Here is a 27,621-nt window from a genome sequence, read left to right as displayed (position 1 = left end):
AGGATAAGAAAAAGGTTCTTCCAATATCCTACAACAAGGAGGGAAGACAGTCTTCTGCCTACTCCAGTTTCAGAACTTTCCACTCTCTGGCCCCCTTCAGGCCAGAACAATGCAGGGGTTCCTGGAATAATAATAATAAGGGCTCCTTTCGCAGAAGGGGAAACAAATTTTGTCGTTTCCCCCAGGGACAACATCAATTCTCGGGCAACAATGGAGACAAGTTCTCCAAAGCCCCTAAACAGTGACGCCAAGTCATAGCCGGTGTGTGGGGGGGAAGACCCCTACGATTCCGCCACAAGTGGGAAAGGTCTTACACAGATGCATGGATTTCTCAGGTGTTATCAACAGGTTATCTCATAGAATTCATGTCTCTCCCAAGAGACAAATTTGTGAACTCCCCAAAATCTCTCCGCAGGGACAAAGCATCAATGAACCCTGAACGCCATATCCCACCTACATCAAATTCAAGCCGTAGAACTAGTTCCTCACCCTGAAATTGGCAACGGGGTATATTCCATCTTCTCTACAGTCCCCAAGAAAAATGGGGACTGGAGGGCTATCTTGGACCTGAATCATCTAAACAAAGGGTCAGATACAGGAAATTCCATATGGAGACCCTCCGTTCCACTATGGAAGCCCTACAGGTGGGCCAGGTCCTAACCTCCTTGGACCTGAAGAAGGCATACCTTCACGTCTCTATTCCCCCTTCCACAGGAGGTTCTCAGATTTTGCTATGCCAAGAGACACTACCAATTCAGGGCACTTCCCTTCTGTCTGGCTTCTGCTCCCCACTTCCTCACCAAAATACTTGTGATGCCGGTGGCGTTACTCCGACAGGAGTGAATTACAATATTCCCACATCTAGACGACCACGGGTCTCTTGTCAATCTAGAAAAGAATCTACTGAGGCCAACACAGAGATTAGAACACCTGGGGGTCATCATAGACACTCACAGGAACCTGATATGTCTTCCACAGGACAAGATCATCAAAATCCATTCCATGACTCAGTCAGTAATCAGCTTCAGCCACGGCAGGATCATGTTCCTTGCCAAATTGCTGGGGAAGACGGTAGCCTGTCTCACCTCAGTCCCGTGGGCCAGGTTCCACTCGAGACCGCTCCAGGGAATCCTACAACCCTATCAGGATTTGATCACACACAGCGGGGTCAAGTCCTTCCCCCTACCCCGGAATTGTGCCAATCCCTCCAGTGGTGGTACCAAAACAGCAATCTCAACAGAGGGGTACATTTCGTCATAGGGGTCCAGATACAGGTATACACAGACACCAGTCTAGAGGGTTGGGGAGCTACCTGCCAGGACCAAATGGCTCAGGGCCAGTGGTCTCTAAGGGAAAGAGATTACACATAAGCATACTACAACTAAGAGCCACTCAACTGCCTCTACAGCACTTTAGGAGCCTCCTACGTCGCAGACACATTCTGATCCGCACGGACAATGTGTCCGCGAAAACGTACCTTAACAAACAGGAGGGGTCAAAGTCTCCCAGGCTCCATCAGGAAGCCGAGATCATTTTCTCCTGGGCAGAAATGTATCTTCTGTCCCTTTCAACGGAACATGTCAGGGGTGTTATCAATCTCCAGGCCGACTGGCTGAGCCGTCAGGTTCTGGACGAAGGGAAATGGTCTCTCAACTGGATAGTTTTCAATCAGATCGCTGAGAGATTCGGCCAGCCCAAGGTGTACCTGTTTGCCTCGGCGAGCATTCACCTTCTCCCGCGATTCTTTACGCGTTATTTCCACCAAGAGGCAGAGAACATGGATGCCCTCCTGTCCCCATGGCCGAAGGAACTACTGTTCACCTTTCCGCCCATTCCCATTCTACCAAGGGTAATAAGATCAGGAAGGAGGATGCAAACGTCATTCTCATTGCTCCTTGTTGGCCGAGAAGACCCAGGTTTCCCAGCCTGAAGGAGTTATCCGTCCAGATCCCAGACCTGCTTCATCAGGGTCCCTTATTTCACCCAGAACCCCAATGGCTTAATGAAGAGAAGTCCCTCTCAGAGGAGGGATACAGCAAGGTGGTGGTTGCTAACATGATAGAAGCGAGGAGACTTTCCACTAGAAGGATTTTTAACACGTCCTGGAGAGTCTTTGTTCTGTGGTGTAGGCGCAAGCACATCGATCCACTGTTACCAGGGATTCCCAAGATCCTAGAGTTCTTCCATTATGGAGTTGAACAGGGTCTCAAGGCTTCCACATTGCGCAGACAGGGGGCAGCCATATCCACCGTTCTTACGGTCTTTGAAGGTTTTCCCTCCTTCCAGGCATCCCCACATTCTGACATTTCTAAAGGGAGTGGTTCAAATGAAGCCTCCAGTAGTCCATCGCTTCCCCACGTGGTGCCTCAATGTGGTTCCCACAGCATTGATGCGCACTCCCTTTGATCCCATTAAGGGTATTCCCTAAGGATGCTGAGGATGAAAACCACCTTCCTCATAGCAGTGTCTTCAGCCTGGCGTATCTCCGAGCTTAGGGCGCTCTCAGCGCATGAAGGACTCTATCTTTCACAGTGACAAGGTGGTCCTCAGACCGGACCCCACCTTCATGCCAAAGGTGAATTCCATCTTTCACCGTTCACAGAGGATTCTTTTGCCGTCATTCTGCCCCCAATCCGGTTCATCCCAGGAAAAAAGAGTGGCATCATTTAGACGTGAGACGACTACTCAAGGTTTACCTTAGTCGTACAGAACCTAACAGACATTCAGATGCCTTATTTATCTCATTAACCAATCCATCTAAAGGTCAGAAAATGTCTAACGCCGCCATCAGTTGCGTGGTGAGACAGTACATTACTGAGGCGTATAAGGCCAGTAAGATGCCTCCTTCTGCCGGCATCACCGCACATTTGGTACGCAGTGCAGCCGCCTAGGCGACCTTTGATAGGCACTCCTCCTCAGACGAGATATGTAGGGCGGCCACTTAGTTTACGGCATCTACATTCATAAAACATTACAAGATTGATGCCAGGGGCTCTGCTGATGCAGCCTTCGGTAGAAGGGTCCTGCAGCACGTCTTGGATACACCATAGTCCCACCCGGTCAAACAGCTCTTGGATATCCCGCGAGTTTCAAGATGACCTCCAACCAGAACGAGAACGGAGCCTTGTTTACTCACCGTGAAGGCTCCTTCTGTTCTGGATTGGAGGTCATCTTGCCCGCCCAAAATCATAAGGGTATCAAGTTATCCAAGACTTAGCTCCTATTGTTCATTGCAGTACCTCAGGGGTGTTGCTGCCTAATATTAGAGGCATAATAAAGAGTGGTCTTTATGTTCACCATCTTACCTGAATCAAGTATATTCTACTTACCTGTTTTTCCCCAGTATGTTAGTGTTTATAGGAGTTCATGTTCTTTGTTTATAAGGTACACTGTTGTTGCCTGGTTGGCCTTTTGTACTTACCTGTCTCCTTAGCTCGGTGAGTCCGTAAACTGGAAGTTCCCGCCCAGGCGGCAGGAAGTAGAATAAAGATTTTTTGGTCCTGCCTACCCTGGGCACGTGATGGTAATACCCGCGAGTTTCAAGATGACCTCCAATCCAGAACAGAAGGAGCCTTCACGGTGAGTAAACAAGGCTCCGTTTTCCCATATGCTTTGTTACAGACTTTAATGACAGAAGCTGCTGAGGCAGTATTTTTTTTCCTGTAACTCTTGGAAATGGACAGAAGGAAGGAGTATTTCATTTACAATTTGTAGTAGTACGTGGGAAGTATAATGGGAAATAATTGGGAAAAATCAATCAGAGCCGTTGAGAAAGTCTGATGGCCTTGAGCTGGAGCACGACTGCCAAATAACCATTCCTGCAAATTATTTTGTTTTAATTGACATGAGTCTCTAGTTCTTGCATAGATCCGATCATCACATTTCCTCTTCAGCTAAGCGCTCATTGAACCTCAACGTGCTCTTTAAACTTGTGACTTTTTTTCTGTCCTTGGCTGGAAGAATATGAATGGAGCTGCTCAAGTGTATTCACTTTTATTTATTTGCCTTTTAAAATCTTGGGACTTGCTTTTGGGGGCACTTAGTGGCCCTCACATTGGCAAACGAGAATTGGAAAAAACAAGACATGGAAAAAAAAAAGGCAAGAAAAAGTAAAATCAGAAGAATTCTGCAAAGATCCCAGTCAAACAAGTTTAACTGCTTCCTAACACTCATAATGAAAGAAAGGGAAAAAAAAACTTAACTGAAACTCCTTCTAAGTCTCCCTTAGCAGTTAGTTCTACAAAAGGACACCCTTTGAGAAAGACTGATTTTTACTAGTGGCCCGTCTACTAGTACAATGGAACCTAAAGGCAATGGAAACTAAAGTTGCACCCCATTTGTAGGCCTCAACTAATGAAGGTGGGGAAGGGTGTGTGAGAAAGATGGGGCATCCCAGAGCAGCCCCTAACATGTATGCCCTAATGAACCCCTAGGGTTTGTGAAACTCTCCCAATCATGGACTCTTAATCATGGTCAGCGTGGTGTAGTGGTTAAGAGTGGTGGTTTGGAGGGGTGGACTCTGATTTAGAGAACTGGGTTTGATTCCCCACTCCTCCACATGAGCAGCAGAGGCTAATCTGGTGAACTGGATTTTGTTTCCTCGCTCCTACACATGAAGCCAGCTGGGTGACCTTGGGCTAGTCACACTCTTTCAGCCCCACTTACTTCACAGGGTGTCTGTTGTGGGGAAGGGAAGGTGATTGTAAACCAGTTTGATTCTTCCTTAAGTGGTAGAGAAAGTCACCATATTAAAACCATCTCTTCTTCTTCTTCTTCCTTTTCATTTCCAGGTGTACATGATGTGTGTAAGAAAGGATTTCCCTCTTTCTGATGCTGGAAATGTTTCATTTTACTATAGTGTTTCATGTATTTTGATTTGGATAAAGGCAAAGGGGAAAAAGTTATTGCAATTTCCTGTTGGCAAAGTGTTCTTATTGCAAAATTGAACTGGATGTTCCTTTCTGCCTACCATGTCGTTGGAAGAGGGATATTGGAAGCTGCTGTAAAGGTTCTTGATTACAGATTATCCAAATGCAACTGATGAATGTTAACCACCAGGAGCCGGGGATTTGGAGTGTGCATTTCCCAGGGTCTAATCATCTCATAGGGCAGCTGAGTGTGACTTCTTCCCCAATAATCTACTTAACTCAGTAGTTCTGCCCTTCTTTTGCCTTGCAAGGAGGCCGAGACTCCCAGGCTGTTTGCATGATAAGTAGCTCCAGAAACTATAAGCCTTTGAAGGGGAAGCTGAGAGTTAATTGTCGCAGCTTGAACTCATGGTTTCCCATATTCGCCGGTAAGGTATGAGCTTGAAAAGCACGCTTCATTTAAGTGCGGTGATAGATCTCCCTGTGAGAGCCAAAAGTGTCCTCCAGGTCCTAAGCCCAACGAATTTGCAGGAACAGTATGGTAGAGTTTTATCTTGATTTGTAAGTAGAACTAATTCACTGGGAATTGTTTTTATATCAGACTTCTTTCTGATGTCAGTATAACAGTGACGGAAATGATGAGCCTTTAAATTTTTTTAGTTTCTAAGCAAATTGCCAGTATTCCATCAAACATAAGTGTGATCAGCATTGTATCCAATGGAGCACCATGGAGTGGCAATGGATCATCTTGTGCCAAACTTCAGCACTTTTTGTTTTAGTGCTTCTCATCATCAATCAACTTTATTACAGTCATTGACCAACATTACAAACAATAGACATTTTAATCCAATTGCACAAAAACTTAACTTATGAAAATAGTTTAAAATGTGACCTTTTAAAAACCATTTAAGACCCCTTAAAATCTGCTGCAGCTCTGATTTTCCAGATCCTACTTATCAAAATACAAAATCTGGCTACTTGGTGTGATGTCTGAGAGTTCTTATCTGATAACAAATAGTCCAATTTAATTTTGTCAGTTTCATCAGAAATCCTATCTAACAGTTGTTTAATAATTATTATTCTAGCTGCCTTATAATAAGGACATCTCAAGATTATATATTCTATTGTTTCTGCCTCACATAAACACAACCTTTCTAGGTATGGAATCTTCTTGAATTTGCCTTCAATCACTGCGGAGGGAAGTGCCGCACACCTGGCAAGACTAAATGCTCTTCTAGCATTGTTAATCTCTAACAAGGCCAAGTAGGCTGCTGGAGCAATGACATATTTGGCACTCAATGAACATTTGAAGTCTGGTGATCTAGAGATACCAGATTGGCGTCCTGTATTTTCAATCCTCTGCCGGATAAGGTTTTTTGCTTGGTCAAACCCACTTTTTAAGAGGGCCTGAGGGGATCAGCCTAGAATACTGGTACTCTTCCTGACTGCCTTCAACCACTCAGATTGGAAGCGGTCCTGGAGTATCAGAGGAAGGAGACCCTGAGGATTCAGATTCCCTTTCAGTCATATCTAAATGGACAAAATACATACTCTAGCCTCCATCCTCAGCATTCCAGTCTCTAATCTAATCCAAGCATTGGACGTGCTTCCAGGGACCTGTAGGGCCTCTCTCAAAAACGTAGACCGTACTCTCTCCAAAGGAGCAAAGCAAAAAGAGGGACCCAAATGTGAACCACGTTTTTCATCTAAAAATATGCACGCAGACAGACTAGCAGGTCTAACTTCCTCTGCAGAAAATTTAAACTTAGCACTGGGATGCAAGCTGTGCAGAACGCAGGCGTCTGCTCAGAGGGCTCTGTAGTCTGTCAGAGGGGCGAAAGGAAGGCCAAAGAGGCTGATAAGCTTTCATGGAGTGAAATGGTAGAAGGAAACTCATAGGAGGGCAATAGCACATGAGTTAGTATGAGTGAATGAAATGAGAAAAACAAGGGAGGGTAGAAAAAGGGAGGTATAGTTTAAAAAGAAACTCAGGGAACATCATGTATACTCTCACATCCTCCAAACAGAGTGATCCCATAGATGAAGTAAAGAATGAGCTGCCAGGTGACCGGTTCCCAGTCGCGATTCACTTGGGCATGCTGTATGTTTTTCAGTTGTTCTGCTTGTTTGAGTAAAGCTCACCTGCCACTTCAGCCACACTGGCTCATATGTTATTTGTTCTGTGGGGCTGCACCGTAGCAAGAGTTTTGGAGCATGCGTAAGTCAAAGTTCCTACAGACAGAGTAGCTTGTTCTGATAGAGACAAATGATACAAGAACCCACAGTCTTCAGGCTAACTTCCCTGCTTTAGAGGCTCCAGATTCTTTTTTCACTCCAGAAGTTTCAAACCCTTCAAGCCTAGAGGGCAGGCAACTAAGCTTTCAGGTAGCTCTCAGACTTCCTCCTCAGTGTGATCAGAAGCAGCAGCCTCTTCATCTCTCAAAGAAGGAAAGAAGTCTAAACAAGAATGAGGCTAGATTGTCCTACAGCCCAGCCAAGATTAAGGGGCCATTTCCACTACTTCTCTGTAGCCTGGTGGAGGTCCACCTCCAAGAGATGGGTGCTAGAGACAATCTCCAAAGGTTATGCTTTGGGGTTAGAAGTTGTTCCCCACAATATTGCGCATTCATTCTCTCCGGAGTCATGGACAGTGCCAAACATCATTGTATCCTACTGGCCATTTCCTGCGGTTTCTGGATTGCTTTCAAAGGCAGCCCCACACAAAGTGCATTACAGTAACATAATCTGGACGTAATCAGAGCATGAATCGGCATGGCCGGATTACGCTTTTTGAGGAGCAGCCATAGTTTGTGTATCTGCCAAAGTTGATAAAAGGCACTGTGTGCCACAAAGGAGACCTGAGCCTCCAAGATCCAGCAGTACCTCCAAGCTAAGAACCTGTTCCTTCAGGGGGAGTGCAACCTCCTTCCCAAGCAGCTTTGTCATTGACCAGTAGCACCTCAGTCTTGTCTGGATTGAGCTTCAGTTTCTTGGCCCTCATCCCTCCCATTACCGTCTCCAGGCACCTGTTGAGGACTTCTATAGACTCAGCTGTAAAAGAGAAGTAAAGCTGGATATTGATGGAACCTTACTCCAAATCCTATGATGATCTCTTCCCTTGGTTTCATATAGATGTTAAACACCATGGGCTTAAGATGGAACCCTGCGGGACTGCATAGCAGAAGTGCCCGGGGCCGAACAGCAGCCCCCCCCCCCATCACCACCTTCTGGAACTGGCCAGTCAAGTAAGAGCAGAACCACCAAAGCATGGTACCCCCTCACTCCCAGCTCAGCCAGCCTCTCCAGAAGGATACCATGGTTGATGGTAGTGAACACTGCAGAGAGGTCCAAGAGTATCAGCGATCGTCAGTCAGAGCAGCCAAGGCTTTTTCTGTCCCAAACTCAAGACTCAACTGTGATCGAATAAATGTGATTGAGCAAGAGAAGCCAGGGAAGTAAGCACAGCAACGTTTGTCTCATAGGAAGTGAAGGATTAGAGAAACTCTTCCAGGCCTGAGCTACCAAATCCATGAATGGTCCAGCTGTTCATGTACAAAAAGAGGTGCCAGAAACTAGAGTCAGGACCAGTACTAAGTCTGTATTAGTGACTGTCTCATTGAGAGTCAGAGAGGAAGATACATCTCGCACACACTATAGCTTGCCCCTCCCCACTAACATAAAAAGGGCAAAACTAGTCCCCTGTGCAAGCACTGGGTCATTACTGAGCCATGGGGCGATGTCACTAAGACAGTATGAACTTAATGTTAGTCCTATTTATGAATCATAATAGAAATAAAAATGAACTCAAACTACTATTTAATGTACCATTTTCCTTGAAGAAGACTTTCTCATCTTGTTTCGGTGAGCTGCGCTTCTCCACATGAAACCAGAATTGTTATTTCAGCAGAATTGCGGCACATGGCTCAAATTAATCCTTGCCCATAGGAGACTGTTCCAGTGACCCCTAGTGATGAATTGATTATGTTGGTTGAAATTGGACAGTCTGTTTCATCTCGATTGAGTTATAAGCTATCTTTCAGCCTATTCAACAGACCATTTTTGAGTGGCCCTGACCCCCCCCCCATTTGGTAGTGTTTTTTTTTCAGTGCCCCATTAGCCTGTGCATCCCTCTGTTTGTGGTGCACCCACTTTGACAAGAGATTTGAAATCCAAGAAAGCGGGTGCTGCAAAGTTGCAAAATAATCTGGAAGCACCCATAGGCTTCCTGTGTTGTTCCTGCACTCCTCTGAATTTTTGTCACTCAAAGGGGGAATGCTAGACAATCTTCAGTAGTCAGAATCTCCTGGTTCTCTAGCATGGGTATTCAGTCATTACGAACACCATTCATACACTGTTTCTTCATCCTTCTTTTTCTGCTTAGATTTAAATAGGAGATATTTGATCTTTCCGAGTTCTCTGGTGGTGTTCTTTAGACTTCAGTTGTACAACTTTTGTGGATGAAGTAAGTGGAAAAATATTTTTTAAACCAGAATTTACAATATATATCTAAAAGAGACTGCTAGCATTGCTGTCTAAACTGGGGAATTACAGATAATCTGAGGCAATTGTAGGTCAGAAGAAGCACTGAAAAGTTAGCACATGATACCCTCTGTCTGATGGAGCTCTCAGTATTTTTGCCTCAGAGTGTTCTTTCTGTCTAGTACGTTTTACTCCACTCTTTCCCCAAAAATCTCAAAGCAGCATATGCGTTTCTGCCTTTCTCATTTTATCCCCACAACAACCCTGTGAGGTAGGTTAGGCTGAGCATGTGTGGCTGGTATAAGATTGCCAAGTAAGATTCAAGGCAGAATGGTGATTTGAACCTGGATCTCCACTATACCACACTGGATCTACCACTACACCACACTGGCACACAGAGTAGGAGGAAAGTAAGCTGGAAAATATTATTCTGAATTTCATGCCTGGAATTGTTACCCTAAATAGGCAGTCTCCACTTTAGTTGGGGGAATTAGCTGGGAGACGGAGTGAGAGGGGGTAACTGGGATTGATAACCTATGTATACCAGGATAATCCTGGGTGAAAACTCTTAAATGAGCAGGCAGTTGCACAATTACATTGGTTTTATTACAGAATAAAAATAGTAAAAACAATAAATATATTTTTAAGCAATGAACGTACGCACACAAATCATACAAGTGCTGACTAAGAGTAAAAGGGTGGAAGTTGGATAAGGCTTAGGGATGGGCGATAGTTACCAGTCTTGAGGGGACGTCCTGGGAAAGCAGCACTAAAGAGGAAAACGACCAGCGTTTCCAGGAGTAAGAGGAAAAGCCCACACACAAGTGGGGGTTCATTCACAGATCCAGAACACACACACAACAAATAGCCAAAGGACCAATATTTATACTCCAAAATGGGTCCTGGGTGGTAGAGGTAAGCTGGCAGGAAAGCTAGAGACAAATAATTGATTGGTTTACTGGGGTTCAAGCAAAAAGATAGGAGAGGCTTGATAAGTCGTCAGGACACAAGAGAATGTCTCTTGAATATTGATTGATTGCTAGGATGGGTGCAGATAGGGTAGGTAATGGTCTACTCAAAGAGCTGATTAAATCACCTTAGAGTGACACAATGGAGAGTAGCTAGCCCCATTGTCCAGCCAGGCACACCTTAGGGCCAGGGGGAATGTACAGCTGCCAACTGCCTTCCTGCCCAGGCTTGACACACAAGATGGATCCCAAAACTCTCTGAGAGGCATCCATTTTGTGGGGAGCACAGTCTTGTTCTAATGCTAGTCTTTGCTCCCTGTGCCTTCATGGCACCCCTTAGGGGGAGGAAGGTTGTGACTGCTTACAGAATAGTCAACATAGCAGCAAGGCAGGCTAGTTTATTTTACCCCAGTATATGTGTATTCAATACGTTTCTCTCACTGGAGTAAGAACATATTTTAATTTACAAGTTCCTTGTCACCTAGGCGATGAGTTCCTTTCGTACCTGTGGCTTTTGCCGCACACCTTCATTATCATAAGAACAGTTTCCAGCTGTGTGACCAGGAGAAGGTTCCCCACGTGTTTTTTGTACCACTTTGTTTTGTTTCTTTTTAATTTTCATTTTATTACCTATTTGGTCCCGAGCTAAGGTCTCTTTTGTTTTAGCAATACAAGGTTGACCTCCATCAATCAGAAATGAATGGTTCATTGAGTTTATTTAAGTATATCAGAGTTCAGCATTATGTCACTCTGGTCACCCAACAAGTTTTTTTTGTTCAGCTCTTTGTTGTTAATGCAATTATTCCTTTATTTCCCTTAAAGACATTCTGTGTACTGCTGCTAGGACAGCTGCTGAATGCCGTGCACAAAGGCAAGGCAAGGGAGAGTGCCATGAGCACATAAACTTCACAAAGTATGGTGCTGAAATGCTTGTGTGACATTATTCTGCACTTCATTTTTCCAAAATGAGACAGGCCCTCTTGTGCAGCAGTTTCATAAATTTTACACTGTGAGAATATTTAAGGCTGTGTCCTAAAAGTCAATTAGTCACCCAGCCGAAGGGACAGAGTAGTTTTCTAAAACCAAAATAAATGGCTGTTGTGTGCTGACATTTAAGAGTCAGGGATCAGAATATGTATGGGAGGTGAGGTTAGGGGTGAAAGAACAGGCTCTGACATAGGTTTTCCCCTCTGAAAAAGAAACTTGGCCAACGTTCAGCAGTTTTCAGGACTGAATTTCTTCATTTTGGGAACACTATTCAGATACGTTTGAGCCAATTTAGCACACTCTAAACTTGGATGTTCAAGAGAAGTTATTTTAATCCAGAGAGGCTTGAAGGAGGGCAAGCAGTGAAGAAGACTGGACAACCACAAGTTCAGATAATCGGAATCAGGGTGACAGTGATGGCTGTCGTTGTCTGTTGTGCTTGATGCATGCTATTCATTTGAGTTTAGAACTGTCACTAAAAACTTTGTATTTTTTTCTCCCCACATCTGGGTGGTAATGTCTTGAGAGTAGAATCATAGAATTAGAAACATAGAATCAGAAGGGGCCATACAGGCCATCCTGCTCAATGCAGGATCAGCCTAGAGCATCCCTGACAAGTGTTTGTCCAGCTTTTGCTTAAAGATTCCCAGTGAGGAGGAGCTGCTCACCACCTCCCTAGGTAGCTGATTCCACTGTTGAACAACTTTTACTGTAACCCCCCGGCCCTGCTGGATCAGACCAAGGCCCATCAAGTCCAGCAGTCTGTTCACACAGTGGCCAACCAGGTGTCTCTAGGAAGGCACAAACAAGACGACTGCAGCAGCACCATTCTGCCATATAAGGTCTTCAGTGTGTCTGAGAGTCTACACAGAATCATGTAGATACCATTGCTTGACAACTCTAAATTTCAGGTAAAACATGAGGGCTTAAAGCATCCCTGTTTTCTCAGTAACATTATGCATACCCTGGGCCATATTGGGTAGTGCACATGGTTAGAATTGGCCTGGATTATTTTAGATACCCTACAAAAGCCAATTTAGGGGAAATTATTTCAAGACGTTCAGGTGCAAAACACCAATGTGAAGCAATTCTGTCAGTAGACTTGTAACAGCTGTTACAAGCCGTTAGGCAATTGAAATAAAATTTACAAGCTTAAATGAGTAATGTGAACAAATCAGGTTTGGTGTATCATTTGTATCACATGTATCCTTAACAAAAATCATGTGTGTTTGGAGTCTCAATTTTCTCCTGATTGTGCTGTCACATAATTTGTGTGCTTCCTAAACAGTGGGCCGATGACTAAATGATAGGAGGTTTGTGGCTGTCTCACCAGTGCAGCGGAAGCTGCTTACAGAATTTCCTTTTAGCGAGTTGGCCCTGCATTGATTAAATTTAGTGAATAATTTGTTTCAATTGGTCTGAAATTATCCACGTGCAAGTGTGAGATTGTGTTGGTGTAATGAGTTGCAAGTAGGGGAGACAATACATAAAGGGAGAGAATTTTGGCTTTTTTTTCCTGGGTTGGTTTTATGGCACAGAAATGAAATAGCAATGACTCCTGATGCAATTAAAACTCAATAAAGATAAGGTGTGAGTTCATATTGGCTGTATTCAGTTCCATGGCTCATGAAGCCAAGTTGGCATGATTTGTGCATTCTTTGAGATGTGATGAAATGAGAAGTGAAAGAATGTTGCCTGAAAAGAAATACGCTTGGCTACCTTAGCAAAACCTCACTTGTGTGCGCTGGAAAAAATTGCATCCCAGATTGTACAGCTCTCATGGAAAGAGAAATTAATGTTTGGTAACTAGGAATGCAAGGTACACGTTGCCCCTCTGGTATCATCCTTGTGTGAGTGATGATGGACTTTCACTTGGGTTTGGGATATCTGACTGTCTAGTTCATTTTATCTTGTTCTCCCTCCAAGCAGCTCTGGGCAGTGTTCATGGTTCTCCCTTCCTGTTCTATAATGGAGCCCTGTTAGGTTGGTTATGCTGAGAATGTGTGGCTGGCCCAGGGTGGGAATTTGAACCTGGGTCTCCCAGATCCTAGTCCACAACTCTGATCCCTTTAGCAGATTGCCTGTTGCTGTGGAGTACAGAGACTGGATTGTGTGTGGGGTAGGTGTTTACTAGTAGCTTCAAGAGCGGGAAAGAAAGGCTGTGGCACAGTGGTAGAGCATCTGCTTAGCATGCAGAAGGTGCCAGGTTCAATCCCCGGCATCTCCAGTTTAAAGGGACTAGGCAAGTCGGTGACATAAAATACCCCTGCCTGAGACCCTGGAGAGCCGCTGCCGGTCAGAGCAGACAATACTGACTTTGATTGACAAGGGCCTGATTCAGTATAAGGCAGCTGTATAAGGCAGCTTCATGTGTGTTCATGTGTGTTCCTAGGTGTTTGACACATGTACTATTCCATAAGGGAATCACGTATCGAAATAGTCGGGTCATGCAAGTGGGGAATCCACAGGTTCTTGCAGGGACACTTCATTTGCATTTTCCCATGTATCTCCCTACAATATTATCCCCTTCTCCTGACAGCCCATGTTCTCTCCCCATTCCCTGCTTCCTTTTATCCTTCTCACTCACCAACCTACCTTTTATCTGCTCCCCCAGTCCTCAGCTATATTTATTATTTATTTGCTTGATTTATACTCCACCTTTCTCTTCATCGGGGACCCAAAGCAGCTTACATCATTCTCCTCTCATCCATTTTATCCTCACAACCTGGTGAGGTAGGTTAGGCTGAGAGATAGTGACAGGCTCAAGCTCGCCCAGTGAGCAGGACTCAGAATCATGAGATTGGTAAACAGAATCCTTAAATGTTTTGGGCAGGGATTGGTTCTTGTAAGCCTTTTTGTTTCTGAACATTAAGGACATGTGGACATTGTAATAAGAGGCTCATGAAGCTGCCTTATACTGAATCAGACCCTTGGTCCATCAAAGTCAGTACTGTCTACTCAGACCGACAGTGGCTCTCCAGGGTCTCAGGCAGAGGTCTTTCACATCACCTACTCGCCTAGTCCCTTTAACTGGAGAGGTCAGGGATTGAACCTGGGACCTTCTGCATGCCAAGCAGATGTTCTACCACAGAGCCACGGCTCTTAAACCTTTGCATGGGATTGCAAACAGACGTGCTTAATTGCCTTATCTTTCGATTTCTAGCTTCTCATTCAAAAAGGAAGCCAACATGTATTTCTAGCGGCAATTTTTCATTCTTGGTATCTTGAAAGGTGATTTATGATGGCAGTGGGGTTAACGGTCTCATGTATGATAACAGGGCTATGATGGAAATAAAGAATTTGAGCCAGGGGACTGGGCAGCCCATGCGGAAATGTTTATTGCTGTCTTTGAAATGCAGTGTATTAGGTTGAAGATGTGTCTTGGCAAAAGAGAACCAAGCAGCTCCAGGCTTGGGGGATATATTTTAGTATATTGTAATAGTACACAGAGCATTAAAGAGAAATCACCTTCATTGTCAGGTCCTCATCACGAATGCAAAAGTGCTCCAGGGACCACAAGGCCTGTACGGATCTAGAGACACCCTCTCCCTTCTCCACCCTTCTGCTCTGATATAGCCCATTTAGCTGTGTGTGTGTGGTGTGTGTGTGTTGTTTAATTCAGCCAGCTGAGAGCCAGCATGGTGCGATGGTTAAGAGCAGTGGACTCTAATCTGGACAACCGGGTTTGATTCCCCACTCCTCCACTTGAAGCCTGATGGGTATCCTTGGGCCAGTCACAGCTCTCTCAGAACTCTCTCAGCCTCACCTACCTCATTAGGCTCCTGTTGTGGGGAGAGGAAAGGAAGGCAATTGTAAGCTGCTATGAGACTCCTTAAGGTAGAGAAAAGCAGGGAATAAAAACCAACTCTTCTCCACCTCCTCCTTCTCCTGCTCCTCCTTCTCCTTCTTCTTCTCCTTCCTCTTCACCTCCTCCTCCTCCTCCTTCGTATTTTCCCCAGAGAATTTTCTTGTGATGAGGTGATGGCAGGGCACAAATAGGTATTTCCTTTCCCCTTTGTGGGGATGTTTTACAAGCCAGTTTGTATAATGGGTATGTGTGAGGTAACTGTTTACTTAGTCTTCTTCTCATATCTATGTTGGTGAATATTTGTCTTTGCTGCCAAACGTTGCAGGGGGCTAATCCCATGCGCACCTGCTCTGTGCTACAGAAAGATTGCACCAGAATATTTGCAAAGGTAAAAATGAGATTGGAAAGTCTCTGTATTAAAAAAAGAGAGACCAAGTACACAAGGAATGTGTTTCACTGGCTCAGAACATGGATGGAAATATTTCGAAATGTGCTCAAAGCAAGTGATTCTTTGACTGGCAAGGCACGCTCAGAAGTGGGCTCTGCTGTAACAACTTTGCTTTCTGGAAAAAGTGTGAAAAGTCTTTGAAATTCAGCTTGGGAAATACCCAAGTAAATTACCTGGCATTGATTTGTCTTTGAGAAAAGTAGCAATAGATTTTAAAAAAAAAGAAAATAAAGAACCCGAAATTGAAGCCTAACAATGATAGATGAAGGGAAACACTTATCTCATTTCCTCTCATGCCGTCGGCTTGTGCATGTGGTTTGGGACTGTAAACTCTAGGGATTATTTCATCATAGAGACAATAAACATTTTGGTCTGAAATGCCCTGCATACCTTTTCCCCTGACAATTTAACATACAGGAATTCTTGTGGATGGTTCTGCTTTTTATTTCCCCTTATTCTACATGCTTTAGCACCCAGTTTCAGCGGATACGAAGAAGAATGAATAGCTTTTCTTGCACCAGTAGAAATTTTGAAATTGCCATTGTATCTACACACAGTAGAAACTCTTACCAGGCAAGAATGTAGATCAGGAGTACATTTACAAAACAAAACCAATGGCCTTAGTTAAAGGAGACAACTTTTCTCATTTACATTAAATCTGTGAAATATTTTTTGGTTCAGGTTCTAAACCATTTGCATTACCTTTTCTATAGTGCTTAGCTCAATGGCATTGTGTGCCAGCTTGATGAGCACCACAAATCGCTGTCATGTGTTTTTCCTGAGTTGGAGGTAGATACTTTGCGTGTTTGTCATAATGTCATTAACACTTGAGTAAGAAGGAAAGGAGTATTGCATTTGTTCTGTGACAGATTTTGAAATTTCCAGCACAAGAGTAGAATCGGTCATTCTTGCACATTTTTGAAGTGGCTCAGCTGTTAATTGACCCCCCCCCGAGCATATTTAATATGGCTCAGAAATATAAGTCATGCCAAATGAAGAAATTGATTTAGTAGCAGTACACAACACCCAAGAGCCACCACGGTGGAGTGGTTAAGAGCGGTGGATTCTAATCTGGAGAACTGAGTTCGATCCCCCACTTCTCCACATGAAGCCTGCTGGGTGACCTCGGGCCAGTCACAGTTCTCTCAGAACTCTCTCAGCCCATGCGGAGGCAGGCAATGGCAAACCACCTCTGAACACCTCTTGCCTTGAAAACCCTACAGGGTTGCCATAAATCACCTGTGACTTGACGGCACTTTTTACCACAACACAATACATACACCCCTTACCTTGATAAAGCCTGGCAGAAGTTTAACACTTTTTTTCCTGATTCAGTGCCTGTTAATTGATCTACATTGAAAACTCAATTTGCACTGTCATGCTTTGTAATAGGGTTCTGCCCAGCAACGCTGGCTTTAAAAGCCCTTTATGAGATGGACAAAATGATCTGACAGGCTTGTACCCACTCCTCTAGCCCTAGGGCAGTGGTGGCAAACCTATGGCACATGTGCCAGAGGGGGCACTCAGAGCCCTCTCTGTGGGCACGCGCACCATCGCCCCAGCACAGAGTTCGCCTGAGTTCGTTACTAGAAAGCTAGAGGGACGTGGGGCCGGGCTGCTCCCCTCCCCCTCTCCACGCACGCCTGAGGGCATTTCTCACATCACCCGCCCCTCTGCCCAGCAGCCCAATGGGAGCGCTTCCTCCCTCCCCTGTCTCATGCGGCAGGGTGGCTCACATGCCAGGCGGCTCACATGCGGCGTGAGGGTGCGGCGCGGACGGCAGCCTGTTGAGTCTGTGGCGAAGGTGATTCCCGTGGTGGGGTTGGAGAGGAGCTAGGTTGGAGGGGAGCATAGCTCACAGCGTGGCATAGCTGGAGGGGAGCAGAGCGCTCGGGCCACAGCACGGGCTTTGCGGCGCCTCCCACCTTTCAGTGAAATCCCCTACTAAAAGAGGAACACCCACTTACCCAGCATGTAATTAACCTGTGGAACTCCTTGCCACAGGATGTGGTGATGGCATCTAGCCTAGATGCCTTTAAGAGAGGACTGGACAAATTTCTGGAGGAAAAGTCCATCATGGGTTACTAGCCCTGATTGGTATGTGCTTCCTCCTTATTATAGATGTGGGCCACTGTTACTGTGTTTTTCTTTTAAGACAAAAGATGTTAATGTATAAGTTGTTTTTTCTAAGCTAAAACCTCAGTATTCAGGTTAAATTGCCGTGTTGGCACTTTGCAATAAATAAGTGGGTTTTGGGTTGCAGTTTGGACACTTGGTCTCTAAAAGGTTCGCCATCACTGCCCTAGGGTGAGATGCCGCCTGTCCAGTATGAGCCTGCTAACCCTTTATGACTGTGATTTGCCAGGCCGTTCCATATTCAGGCTGGTAGGAGGGACAAGCTCAGCAGGGTTGGTCAGTGGTAGAATTGCTGAATCTGACTGAATTGCCTATCTTAACTGCATCTGCTGCTTTGAGCAGGCAGGGATAGGTGGACATGTTGTGGTTCGGGCCGTTAAGTTCCTACACTCTTAGAAAGGACCCCTTCCTGAGAAGGAATATGTTATCTTATTCAGCGAGACACCACTAGACCGGAATCAACGGTTCCTAGAAACTTGTTACAGTTCCTAGGACATCTCTTGAACACGTCAATAAATTTATAATACTGGACAAGAGTATAAGTATAATAAAAACACATTTATTTACATTATATAATATATGCTTTTGGTTGCAAAGTCTTAAAATATTATATAAGGCTAAACATCATTAGTCTTAAACATGTTTATGTAACAAGAAGTAGCAAGTAATCATTCACAATCTCTATGCCTCCATAAAGGAGTATCTAAGTCAGAATATACCTCATAAAGTATCATTAGTGCAATGCACCTTCATTCAGAATATAAAGTTACAGAAATCCTGTCAAAATATGATTAATTCTTTGGAAAAAGATTAGGTTAGAAGCATCCTAACTCAAATCATTTAAAACACCATACAGAAGACAATATACCTTGCTATGTCATCTGCAAACCTCTAAGTACCTAAGTTCTATAAGAACATATGAATTTATTACAAAGTATCTGTATTTTCTAAGTCTTGAATCCCTAAAGACTTCTATCAGTATTCTTAGCTATAAAGAAGACCTCTGATCATCATTAAGATCAGGCATTGTCTATGTACATGCTATTCATGTTCCTTTTAGTATTAGACAGCAATGCTGAATATATAAATACTATGTGTTAGCTTAAAGCTGTTTAAAATCTCTCTGGCAGTGCATGTGCATGTCTCATAGAGTACAGAGAGTCTCCTTTTCTGTCAGGAACATCTCTGGTCTCTTCTCTGAGGAGTTTCAGAAGTCCCTCTGTTAGGTAGAGGACTTTCTGACACTATCTCAGAGGTCTATCTATTAGTCCTGTGTTCAGGATGTTCTTTAGCATTGGTAAGGTTTAATTTGTAAGAATCCATTAATCCAATGGACTCTCAATGTTCCATTTTATGGAAAGATCACTGCACTTAGATTTTTATTCAAAGGATAGGAATTCTAAGGGTCTCCATCCTCTTCTAGGAATAGAGCAGTCTCACAAGAAGACTGTAAATATTATAAGATATGTTGAAATATCCAGATCTTGATACTCCAAGATACCTCAAAGAACTTCTGTCCACGCAAGGATCAGAGTCTTAATGTTTTACATCTCAGACCTCTGAGATGGAGAAATGCTGTGTTTGTGCAGCTGCAGTCTGCCCAGCAACAACATTCTGAAGTACCGGCTATCTTGCTCCGCCTTATATACACTTCAGATCTATGTTATCAACACATCTGCAGTATGTGTTGTTGCCCCTTCTACATCTGATAATGTAGATAATCTGATTATTCTTCATGCATCAGCATATTTTTTGGGGAAATTGTATGTCACATTGCAACCACACCATTGTCCTTTCTCAGATATGTAACCATACCTGATGCTTGCCTCTTATCTCTATTAGAAAATACTACAATACTACAATACTACTTTTCCCTTCTGGAGCAGGTGTTGTCTTATCTATTCCTCTGGCAATGTTCCTAGAGTACTGTGGAATACACTTCTGTATTCTTCTAAGGCAAGTTTCTTCTCAACCTTCTGAGGCAGGAAACCTTCTTAACACATGTCATGCTTAGTCTTTTATAAGGTTTCTTATAGGGTCCTGAGGGGTTTCTATAGATTTTCAATGGCAAAACTATCAAAGGCCGTCACAGACAGAGTGCAACACTTGGCATGGGGGCAGGAGACTAAATCTGCTGTGGAACCTTTGCAAAGATAACTCAGATTTAGCTCCAAAATTTAGCACAGATTTAGTATGTGCCATTCGTTCACCTTCACAGTTGGAAATGTGCATAATTTTGTGGAGACGGTGGAGACATAATGGAACAAGTGGATCTTAATACTTGACCAGTCTCATTTCTGCCACCGCCATTTGGGTGCAAGTGTTCACATATAATGAATCTTTTCTTTTCTAATGATCAAGAGTGGGAAGTTTTTTTAAAAACAATAAAGCTCTGATTCTCACATGTGTAGGCTCTTGTATGTAGAATACTGGGATTGTATCCTGTGCTGCGTATCGCTGTGCATTCTTCATCCTTTGCATTATGAGAATGGCTTGTTAGGGCATCTCTATCAGGTGCTGAAAAAGCACCGAGGAATGACTTGCAAGCACCAAGAGTAGGGTTGCCAACCTCCAGGTACTAGCTGGCGATCTCCTGCTATTTTACGACTGATCTCCAGCCGATAGAGATCAGTTCACCTGGAGAAAATGGCTGCTTTGGCAATAGGATTCTAGGGCATTGAAGTCCCTCCCCTGCCCAAACCCCACCCTCCTCAGGCTTCGCCCCAAAAACCTCCCACTGGTGGCTAAGAGGGACCTGGCAACCCTAACCAAGAGAGCTGTCTGGAACATGGAAACCTGAAGATGTGAGGGAAACAGTGCCCGTCATTATGCTGTCCTTCTGTGATGTATGAGCAACTGAAACAGGCTTGGAGGACTGACTTATCTCAAGGATACATTTATGTTTACTTACGCCATGCACAATTTTGCATGTTTTCTTTGCAGGCCTCATTTTGGTATCTGCCTTTCTTTTTATGCTGCTTTTTTCAAGGCCTAGCGTTGTCCTTTTCCATTTGTCTACTCTAGTGTGCTTTCCTTCTGGATTTCACTCTTAGCTCTCTTTCTTGTTCATCTTCCTGTTGCATTTTAGCAATTCTATCTCCAGTACAGAGGTTTGCTTTGGTCTGGTTTGAGAGTTTTTCGGGCAAAATTAAGGGATCACAAATGTTCATTGTGTTCTGCTTCTGTTTTTTGTTCTCCAAGAATCCTATCTCGGTTGTTTAATTACTGCACATTAGTTCACAGACGCCAGCAATAAAGCTACAGAGGATTTCCCCCCTCAAGAACACACCAGAAAAACTGGCACATTAAAGATATATTTCTGGCTTATTTGTCTGTCATTCAAGACACTGTCTTTTAGTATATGCCAGAGAAACATCCTTCCTAATGTCATGATTGAGACCTAGCTCTCATTGACAAGATCTAGACACAAACTGGGGTTCACATGATTGCATCCTCTCCATAGCCCCCATTAAAAAAAAAAACCAATGCATAGAAAGTTGCTAAGCTTGAATCTTCCCTAACCTATGCGCTTTCTTTGTCAAGGAACACCCCCCCCCGATGTTAAAAGATTGGATTTTATAAAATTTGAGTTGCTGCACAGATTAATTCAACCAAAGTCACACCCTCATCCTTATATTTTGGGGGTAAAGTCTTCGTAGAGTTCTTCTACTTCTTTGGACAAAATCCATGTGTGGAACATGACAGTATGTGAGAAATTCCACTGTTTCCTCTGACCTCTCTCTGTGCTCCTTCCCACCGATAGCACATGACTCCCTGCTCCAGACTCTGAAGCCTGGTCTTCCTGTCTTCTGGAATGGAGCCTAATTGAAACATGATGCTGGCGAGGCATCAGAACCTTCCAGTGTTGCTTTCCATTCACCCATTGCTTTCCATTCATTGCTAACGTTGCCGAGAAAGTTGCATGTGCAAAGTTAGCGGTGCACCTGGGCAGATGTGCTGATGGGCTAACTTTGTACGGATAGCTGCTTAACACAGGTAGCAGCCCAGCTGAAATGAGATACTGGTTATGTGCACAGTCACACAGGAAAGTTATTTTGTTTCCAGCATCACACTGAAATTTCATCTTGGTCCGGAAGGTGTAGGATGAGCTGTACTACTTCAGACTGTAGTTGAGGGATCATATTTTTGAATACTCAGCTACATAAATTATCACCTATAAGCAGAAAACAGCACTGCTGTGGGAGATTTGGATTTGAAGGGCTTTCTTCTCTGCTGGGCCCTGTGAACCACCTCACATCCTCTCTTAGCTCTTGTCTGGCTGTACCCTCGCTGAGATCCATTAGACCACTGCTTGGGTTGCACTCTGTTTGGGTTGTAGCTCCAGCCCTGTAGTGTGGCCTCTTGTTGGACGTTGGGAAGGCTTCTACACTTGGCTTGGTTTTGAAGGCATTGCAAAACCTTGTCATTTTACAGGGCTTTTGTTGAAGTTTAATGTCTATGTTCTGCTGCTGGCAGTATTTGGGAGAATGGTGTATTGGACAGGTTGTGATAGAATTTTTATTATTTTGCTTTAATTATTTCATACAGTGCTTGGTTAGCAGTTTTGTAAGCTACCGTGAGCCTCTGTGGATGGTGAGAAAGGTGGGGGTATAAATATTTTAATAACAATAGTGCCTTTCTCCCTCACAAACTAATTATTGATTTGCAGGGAACTTTTTACATGCAGGAGCATTCAAAAATGGCACGCCATACCTGCAATTGGAAGGGGTCCAGTCTATTCAACCAACGCGTTGTGCTGCATGTATAGGCCAGACCTGAGGCACTTTGATTCCAGAACATTCTGGCAGCTCAGTTGGTGCTTCTGCTTCTACTTCCTGTCTCTTGAGCCTCTTTCTCTGGTACCCATACCTACCAGTTTTCCACCCATCTTTCCTACATTCCTTTCTTCCTCCACTCCTATGCTAGACCCCCTACTGCCTCACAGGCCATACTACCCTTTCTTCGGATTTCTCTCTCTCAGAATCTTAAGAAACAATAGTTTCTTCTCCCCACCCTCCCCATGAGGTTGAAAAATACCTGCTCCAAAATGGGGGTCCGTGCTCAGTTCTCAGAACTGAACCCTACCTGCTTGGCTCTTTTTCCTAGCTTAACAGCTGCAAGAGGAGGATATTTATTTATTTAGCTTTAAGGTCTGCCTTTCTCAGTGAAGCTCAAGGCAGATTACATGGATTTGTAACTGGGTTATGTTGCTGAGAGAAAAACAGACCACAGGTCTTGGAACAGTTTCTGTACAGAAAACATGACACTGCTTAAGGGTAATGTCCAATATCCTTTCCCAGCATAGAAAGGACAGGTAGGTGGTTATTTAAATCCTTTTTAAGTTGCTGGGCACTGCACTTGCAAATATTTATGAGTAAAATATTGTCGAAGGCTTTCACGGTCAGAGTTCATTGGTTCTTGTAGGTTATCCGGGCTGTGTAACCGTGGTCTTGGAATTTTCTTTCCTGACGTTTCGCCAGCAACTGTGGCAGGCATCTTCAGAGTAGTAACACTGAAGGACAGTGTCTCTCAGTGTCAAGGGTGTAGAAAGAGTAATATATAGTCAGAAAGGGGTTGGGTTTGAGCTGAGTATTGTCCTGCAAAAGTATTGTCCTGTAAGTATCAAGATAATGTGCTAATGAGGGTATGGTATGTTAATATGGAACCATTGTATCCTGAAGTGATCTGTTAATGTGTGTAATCCAAAACTAATCTGTATGGCTATTGTTGAATGTTGTCTTTGTCTGGAGGTTTTTCAGGGCAGGAAGCCAAGCCTTATTCATTCTTAAACTCTCCTCTTTTCTGTTAAAGTTGTGCTGATGTTTGTGAATTTCAATGGCTTCTCTGTGCAATCTGACAAAATAGTTGGTAGAATTGTCCAGTCTTTCAGTGTCTTGGAATAAGACCCTGTGTCCTGTTTGTGTCAGTCCATGTTCAGCCACTGCTGATTTCTCAGGTTGGCCAAGTCTGCAGTATCTTTCATGTTCTTTTATCCTTGTTTGTATGCTGCGTTTTGTGGTCCCGATGTAAACTTCTCCACAGCTGCAAGGTATACGATATACTCCTGCAGAGGTGAGGGGGTCTCTTTTGTCTTTTGCTGATCGTAGCATTTGTTGTATTTTCTTGGTGGGTTTAAACACTGTTTGTAGGTTATGTTTTTTCAAAAGTTTCTGATAGGATGGAGAAACTTTTGAAAAAACATAACCTACAAACAGTGTTTAAACCCACCAAGAAAATACAACAAATGCTACGATCAGCAAAAGACAAAAGAGACCCCCTCACCTCTGCAGGAGTATATCGTATACCTTGCAGCTGTGGAGAAGTTTACATCGGGACCACAAAACGCAGCATACAAACAAGGATAAAAGAACATGAAAGATACTGCAGACTTGGCCAACCTGAGAAATCAGCAGTGGCTGAACATGGACTGACACAAACAGGACACAGGGTCTTATTCCAAGACACTGAAAGACTGGACAATTCTACCAACTATTTTGTCAGATTGCACAGAGAAGCCATTGAAATTCACAAACATCAGCACAACTTTAACAGAAAAGAGGAGAGTTTAAGAATGAATAAGGCTTGGCTTCCTGCCCTGAAAAACCTCCAGACAAAGACAACATTCAACAATAGCCATACAGATTAGTTTTGGATTACACACATTAACAGATCACTTCAGGATACAATGGTTCCATATTAACATACCATACCCTCATTAGCACATTATCTTGATACTTACAGGACAATACTTTTGCAGGACAATACTCAGCTCAAACCCAACCCCTTTCTGACTATATATTACTCTTTCTACACCCTTGACACTGAGAGACACTGTCCTTCAGTGTTACTACTCTGAAGATGCCTGCCACAGTTGCTGGCGAAACGTCAGGAAAGAAAATTCCAAGACCACGGTTACACAGCCCGGATAACCTACAAGAACCAATTTATGAGTAAATTTGGCAGAGAAATGTTCGCTATTAGCCAGCCAAATTGAAGTTATCTTCCCCTGCCCCCGACCCCCCCCCCCATACGTTAGGGTTGCCAGGTCCTTCTTCACTACCGGCAGGAGGTTTTTGGGGCGGAGCCTGAGGAAGGCAGGGTTTGGGGCGGGACTTCAATGCCATAGAGTCCAATTGCCAAAGCGGCCATTTTCTCCAGGTGAACAGATCTCTATTGTAATAGCAGGAGATCGCCAGCTAGTACCTGAGGTTGGCAACCCTACTATACATTCTGAGCAGTGCTGTGTTGGTCTGGTAGATACAGACAGAATGGTTTAAGGTGATCTCCCCCACCTCCAGTGGTTCAATACAAGAGGAAAAAAACAAAGTATCTGAGACTGGTGAGTGAAAAGTACAGGAGACTGTACTTGTGGGGCTCTAACAGGTATTCTACTCTGAATGGTTCGGGAAGGCTTATTGCCCGGGGTTTCTGTTCTCTGCTCTGTTTGCAAGACGCCAGGTTTTTATTTCAGTTAAGCCGAGCCTACTTTCTCCCTGAAGCTTTGGAGGTCACAAGGCAGTTTTCTTTTTTTTTATATTCCTCCTGGAAGGGACTGCAAAACATTTGGGCGGGGGGGAATGTGCTCTGCCTTCTCTTCATTTCTTTCTAATCATTCAGTGGCATGGAGTTTGGGTGTTCCAAGCTGCTTGCGGAGCTCTATACAGCAACTTTCTGAGAGTAGTTAGCCTTTTCAATGTTGAGGGTTTTTTTTTGTTCCCCCAGTTCCAAATGAACTGTTCCATTAGTTCCCACGTGGTCTATTTTGTAGGCAAGGGGGCGGAGAAAAAGGAATAATGGCACAGGCGCTTGGACTGTTTGAGAACAGAGTTAAGCTCTTGCCTTCATTTTTCTAATTGCTGAGAAATGGCATTTTTCGTGTGCAAAATCAACGATGGCTGCTTGCTTACCTTAAATTTACAGCATCCTTATTACAGGCGAACCATTGTTTCTTTTTCATGGATGGGGAAATACGGCTTCTGAGTGCTGCTTGGCAAGGTCCTTGGCTGAAAACAGTTGAATGCACATAGGTCCCCATCTTACATTACTGCAGGAGCATGGGAAGTAGCCATGCTCCACCAGCTCCCACACCACTAGCGCAACATAAGATGGGAGCCATACACTTGATCCATTCGGTCCTAGCAGTGACGCAGAGTATTTGAAGGAAGCCGTAGTCTTCATGCCTCCCCATTTATGTTTAACTTGAGTCAAAGAAGAAATCAAAGGTGTCTTTGATAACGTTCGTTCATTTCCCCTCTCTTGCCCCTCGAAACAACTATGCTTGAAACATGTCTGCAGTTGCTGTGCAGAAGGGCAAAACTGAGTTGCCACGACTGAGAGCGCTCTTTTAGAAATGAAATCGCCCTGCTTGTAACGGATATGCCCACAGACAAATTGCAGAAGATAATTAGATTTTGGTTTTTGGTTTTCTTTCAGGGATGCTGGTGGTGATCATGTTGCTGCTGATTGCGATTGTCGTTGTCGCTGTGTGGCCTACCAAGTAGCCAGTGGAGATATCGCCTGGCAGCAGCGTATTAGCAGCCCGTCAAGGCAAGGACTGCTCCATCTGTGGACTGGACTGCATCCTCCCCATTGCGGGTTCACTGACAGATGCACGTGTCGTGTGGAGGGTTTCCTCTTACACAAGCCTGTCTAGTTGGACTTTGTATTTTCGCAAAAGTGACTGGAGGGAAATTGTTCTCCTTATGAACGTCAGAGCAGAAATACAATTAATTCTATAGAAGCAGTCGCTGAAGTGCTGTCTGTCTAGCAATCTCTACTCTTGGAGTGCAAGCAGGACCCTGTTACTGTTCTCTAGAGAGCCTAGTTCATTTTTTTCCTCTCTCTTTATAACATGGTTCCTTGGAGTTAAGAGTTAAACGTCTTCATGCTGGGTGTCATGCCAGTAGATTGGGAGTGATTGAGAGCAAGTAGCAGCTCTCTGAACTAAGGGCAGGAGAATTTGCAGGCTCTATTCAAATGCACAGAAATCTTATTGCTGCTGATCTGCATAGACAATAGCAGATGATATTGCTTGGAAAGGAAGATAACATTTCTGTCCAAAAACAGAGTGACTTGTATTATGTTACACGCTCTGGTCTTTCCCCTAATGCACTAATTGCAGCTGAAGCAACATGGTTACTATAGGTACCTAAAGCTCCAAAATCTGTCTTTTTATGTGTTCTAAAAATAGATGAAAAACAGTATTAATATGCAAAAATACCCAAAATCTAATGTTCATTCTTCTCCAGAAATATTTTTTCTTGATATATATGTGCCAACTTGATCGATAGCACAATAACAAGACTCAATAAAAGTTGTTTCATTGCTACACCAATCTTTACAGGAATATCTTGATTTTCCTTCCCTGTCCTTATACAGGGAAGTGTAAACCCTGGGGAACTTTAGAAGAACTTTAAAACTTCCTTCAGGTTACTTTGACTCCTGCAAATAATGGTTTTCTAAGTCCAATTATTTGCTGATTATTCAACTTTGGAAACTATGATTAAGAGAGACACTGCATAGTGATCAGTGTGTCCACCACCATACCCTTTTGCACTGATACTTCAGTCTCAAGATCATGTGGCTTAGTCAGTAAAAGTGAAACTCTGTGTTTAAGGACGGGTGGCATAATGCTACAATGTGGATCTAGGTAAAGCCAAGGCAACTCTGTAAGCACTTAGAAAGAAATGCCGTGATCACTGACAGTCAACATGGGTTTCTCAAAAACAGGTCATGCCAAACTAATCTCATATCCTTTTTTGAAAGAGTGACAAGTATGGTAGATGAAGGGAATGCTGTATATGTAGTGTACCTTGATTTCAGTAAAGCCTTTGATAAAGCTTTGATCTTCTTGAAACAAAGCTAGTAAAATGTGGGCTGGACACTGCTACTGTTAGGTGGATTGGTAATTGGTTGACTAACCGAACC

The 27,621-nt window shown here is 43.8% G+C and overlaps 1 protein-coding gene across 1 annotated transcript in view; it reads left to right on the top strand.

Annotated features, from left to right (window-relative positions):
- STX8 (syntaxin 8) overlaps window positions 1-26,234 on the top strand; it is a 116,611-nt gene extending 90,377 nt beyond the window's left edge. The window contains exon 8 of the mRNA XM_056854939.1: window positions 26,128-26,234. Within this exon, the coding sequence (XP_056710917.1) occupies window positions 26,128-26,195 (68 nt within the window). The 3' untranslated portion in view covers window positions 26,196-26,234. The remainder of the gene's footprint in view (window positions 1-26,127) is intronic.
- Window positions 26,235-27,621: the final 1,387 nt, after the last annotated feature.

Source organism: Euleptes europaea, chromosome 1, assembly GCF_029931775.1.
Source record: "Euleptes europaea isolate rEulEur1 chromosome 1, rEulEur1.hap1, whole genome shotgun sequence".
In the NCBI taxonomy this organism is placed as follows: Eukaryota; Metazoa; Chordata; class Lepidosauria; order Squamata; family Sphaerodactylidae; genus Euleptes; species Euleptes europaea.
Note: the sequence above shows the minus strand (reverse complement) of the source record. Positions and strands in the feature narration are given on the sequence as shown.